This window comes from Hemitrygon akajei, chromosome 5 (genome assembly GCF_048418815.1).
Source record: "Hemitrygon akajei chromosome 5, sHemAka1.3, whole genome shotgun sequence".
In the NCBI taxonomy this organism is placed as follows: Eukaryota; Metazoa; Chordata; class Chondrichthyes; order Myliobatiformes; family Dasyatidae; genus Hemitrygon; species Hemitrygon akajei.
The window spans coordinates 149,375,482-149,380,125 of record NC_133128.1 but is presented as its reverse complement, the minus strand read 5'-3'; the positions used below and the strand labels follow the sequence as shown (position 1 = coordinate 149,380,125).

The window sequence follows — 4,644 nt, the reverse complement described above, 5'->3', positions numbered from 1 at the left end:
ACAAGCCCCTTCACCAGAAGTGCGACCCTCCCTGGACATCACATACACCCTAATAATAGAAATAAAAGAAGCATACATGGTTTTTCAGTTATAGCTCTGAGTGCATACTTCAATTGGCCCCACACCGAAATGACTCCAACCAATGATTCTATCCTTTGCTCTTTCTTCACTTCTCCCAAACTCATTCACTTTCTTCAGTAAACAACAAACTACTAGAGGAACTCAAAGGTTCAGGAGGCATCTGCAGAGACAAAGGTTTTTTTTTTCAGAATTTGCAGTTTTGATTGCTGGTTATTATAGGCTTCAGCTGATGTACTATACAAATATATTTATTGTTTCCTGTAGGATGCATCTTGATTTCCCTGATGAGCTGGCATCTCAGATTTCTTAGTTCAGCATTTGGAGGCTGCACGTCAGGCCTGTCTTGACATTAACTACTGATACAGTAATCAGCTCTCCCAGTATACCCACCTGATGTGCATTTAATACTGACTTCAGTATTTCCTGTCCAACTCATAGAAGAAGTTCATAGAGGGAAGTGGTTGATTTAACATTGACTGGTTGGGTGTTGGGGCTTCCTGTGGAGGTAAAGGGGTGGCCAGTGTTTTGGATCAGGACACTGCACCAGGAATGAGAATGCAAAGGAGAGATAGCTAGTAAAAAAAAAGGTGAGGGGGAGTGGTGAAGCAGGGTCTGTTAGGCAACAGGTGACGGGAGGTGGGAAAAGCGATGATGGAACCATGTATGGGAAGGTCAGGGTGGAGGTTGCAAGACAGCAGCTGGTGAGTGATACATATAAACAGACAAGGAGAGAGGGGGAAATAAGGGAAGGTGGATCCAGGAGCGAGAGACAAAAAACGGAATGTGAAACTCTTTGTTGAGATACAAAATTCTGCAGATGCTGAAATCTGAGCAGCAAGAACACTAAGGTGATAAGGGAGGGATGATGGAGAGATACTTTGTGTGTTTAGATAACAGACCTTCACTTCAGGATATTTTCCATTTTCTCCTGCTCTATCTCTAGTTGGACATCTACCTTCCTCACAGTCTGATTACGCCTATTACTATTCCTATTGTTTTCACTCCATAAATTTCTGAATTATTTTGAACACCCCATCACCATTCACAGCATTCATTCATCCCTTCACCTGGATCATCTGCTAGCCTTTGCTCTAGTCCTTCCTTCCACTTGTTTATACTGGCTACTTCCCCTCTGTCTTACAGTTCAAGAAAACTTGCATGATGGACAGGTGTCAATCTAAGTTTCCAATCTGCCTTTATCCTTCACAAATTATAATCCAAATAAAATTGCTTGAAATCTGAAGTATCCTTGTAACATGGTTGCAGATTGATTGGGAAGGAAACATTATTATGGAAAATGGAGTCTCTCCAATTCGTAGATTGTGACAAGTGTTCTCACCAATGGAATTAATGGGACCTTGATCCTTTAGTCTGTAATTGTCTCAAAAACACAGGTGCAAACATGGAGCATATGTATCCAGTTTACAAAATGTGGGAAGAGGCAATGCAGTGGTGTATCTGGTAGAACCACTGCCTCACAACGTCATCAACCTACCGTGATGTCTATATGGGGTTTGCATATTCTCACTGTGAGCCCTGTTTTCCTCTATGTCCTCTGGTTTCCTTCTAGATCTGAGCGTTGAGTTAAATCGGCCAGATTATGTTGTCCCTTGTGACTACAATTTTGGGGAAATATGTGGATATTTTAAAAATGGGATCAATGAAGGATTAGTGTAAGTGGGTAGTTAATGTTCAGCCCTGACTCAGTGGGCCAAAGGGCTTGTTTCCATGTTGTATCTCTCTATAAGAACAGGAATCCACAGAGGTGTGACAATTTATCACTACCCTCTCAATAGGAGAAGATGACCTGATCAATAATGAATTACATATTCAGCATGCCTCTGGATAAAATTTATCTCCACAATGACAGCAGAAAAGATGAGAAATAATCCTGAGTTAAGGTCAATATGGGTCAAAGCCCCCACACAGGACTCAGGTACTAATGCTATTTTGTATGTTTTACACAATGTTATAGCAACATGAAAATAAATGAATTACAAATGACAATGGTCTTGCAAAGCTTATTTATTTTCTGAAATATGTTCTCAGAATAATATGCTGGTTATTGAGAGCCAATTAGAAGTCCCTCATGCGCCTGAAGGACCCAACGGTTGAGCTGTAGCCGCCCCAGTCAATGTATCTCCTGTATTCCCTGGGTCTCAGGAAGTACTGTCGGCCTCTGTAGCTGGGCTGTTCATAGAAGATCCAGTAACCATCCATCACCTGACAGGAGTGGATGTCACGGTAACGGAAACGATCGTAGACAGAGGGACAGTCATCCATGAATTCCATCATCTGTCCTCCAAAGTCAGGCCTCTCGTAAATCCTCATCCTGTAGGTGCCTCCTCGGTACTGGAATAAAGGATTTTAATACAACCTTAATACAGAATAATCATGTCAAAAATGTATCTAATTAACATAGATATTACAGATAGATGCAGTGGTACCCAGCCTCAGTATCTTCAATAATTAATTATATTTCAAGACTATCCCTAATGAAATAACATGGAGAAAATGTATCTCTACATTGAGGCCTGTCAGCTATAGAAAATCATGATTTAAGGTTGATGGAGTTCACTGTTTCTACAGGAGACAGCAAAGAACCACACTATTTCATGATTCTCTGAAAAAAGTAATAAAATTGGCAGTTGATCAAATGAAAGATAATTTAAGGATATTAGTGCATCCTCAATATAATCACGTGAAAGTACATATGACAGAAATAAATGTCATAAATATGCTTCTGAATCAGATACATCTTTTGAAGATATGAACAAGATACCTTGTTGAAGAGCTTGTTCTGGGTTTCTGAAGATAGTATTACCAAAAGAACTAAGTTTACAGAATTTAATTCCACTAGAGGTAAAATGATGTATTTAATGTAAAACTTGTGTAAAAGCATCATGGTAATTGTACTTACAGTAGGTGCTGGTCTGTGTCTGTAAATTGGTTGACTTGCTAATATAAAAAACAATGCAAATTGATCTGAGCATTTCCAGATTCTTCATTCCTCACATCCTCTCTGCAGGAGCCATAAATAAACTCTTGTTTATTTACAAGAGTAATTAACAATTACACAGCCATCTCTCATCTCAACCTAGGTATCACCTGGAGACTGACTTACTTTATTCGTTCTCGTTACCTGACAAAATTGAACCAGATGATCTTGAAAGAATTTGCAAAATATGGGAGTGACAGTTTACTTTAACATTGAACTAACATGGATTCAATGGGCCAAACAGCCTCATTCCATGCTTTACCTTCACAGTGGTTCTCTGAAATTATGCAATAGTTTTATGATTTTAAGTTTATAGAGGTTTGAGCCATCAATGACCTGGTGCTATAAATGTATAAAATGATTCTATTAAACTTGAACAAACTGACCAAATATTCAATGTGCCCAACTAGACTTTAATAAGAGACACACAAGGCAGGCCAGTTTCAGGAATCTTGATCAGTGACAAGATGCAGAGGAACTCAAGGGCTCTGGTAGTATCTGTGGAGTCAACATTTCAGTTTCAAGTTGTTTATCAAGCCTGACAAATGCTGCCTGACTGGCTGAGTTCCTCCAGCATCTTGTGCGTAGACATTAATGTAGCTTCAGCATAAGAAGTCAGTGATGCATATGTCAGTAATAATAAACCTCATTCTGATTCCGATTCTTTACCCAGTGCCCTCACAATCACAGATACAGCTCCTTCTGTCAAAAGAACTGACATGCATCCCTCACACCAGATTCACTCATTTCCTGTACCAACGTCATTTCTGTGGACTCCTTTAACAAATATCTACTGTCTCCAAACTTGTCTCCAAATGTCAGCAGCTAACTCTAGCATTCACATCAGCATAACATTTCAGAGAGAGAGCTCGTGCACAAGTGTAATTATTGCAAATGTCAGCCATTTTCTAGCAGTGTGTCAAGTGGCTTGGGATATCTCAGTCAACAACAGCAACTTACAGAAGGGTAACTGCGACAGGACTTGACACAGTCATCAAATCCCATCCAGCGCTGGTAGTCAGGATACTCTCCCCTGCTCAGGACATACTGGTATCCCATGTAGTTGGGTTTCTCGTACAACACCCACCAGTCACTCTCAACACGGATGGAGTTACAGCGGCTGAAGTAAGGGGAGAGGTCGGCACAGTCGGAGTTGCACTCATAGTGCCGACCCTGGAAGTTCCTGTCCTCGTAGAAGATGATCTGTGGGAGGAAATAAATTGCTTAAATCAGACTGGGGACAAATGATGGTTACAATATAATTCACAAAATGAGAAGTGGTCTTGCCTTTCCCATTGTGGTGTACGGTCGATAATCAACTGACTACATGGAACTGTAACTGGGTATTTATATACTGGACAGAAAGGCTTTTCCAGCAAGGCCTTTGTAATGTAAATAATGCAAACCTCAGGTCAGCAGAAAACAACATACTGAATGCTGAAAAAGCACCTGAGAATACAAGACTTGTCAGTGACCCAGTGATTGTTTTTGTTTTACAACAGGCAATTTAATTGTACAATGCAGTAAATCAGCCTTTTTCATTCTATGCTAGGGATCATTCTAGA

At 40.2% G+C, this 4,644-nt stretch overlaps 1 protein-coding gene across 1 annotated transcript; it reads right to left on the bottom strand.

The window, feature by feature from the left end:
* Positions 1-2,090: 2,090 nt before the first annotated feature.
* LOC140728305 (gamma-crystallin S-1-like) lies at positions 2,091-4,386 on the bottom strand. Its single transcript, XM_073046845.1, has 3 exons — positions 4,367-4,386; positions 4,040-4,282; positions 2,091-2,433 (listed from the first exon to the last, which is right to left on the bottom strand). The coding sequence occupies exons 1-3, from the start codon at positions 4,373-4,375 to the stop codon at positions 2,158-2,160; spliced, it is 528 nt and encodes a 175-aa protein (XP_072902946.1). The 5' UTR covers positions 4,376-4,386; the 3' UTR covers positions 2,091-2,157.
* Positions 4,387-4,644: the final 258 nt, after the last annotated feature.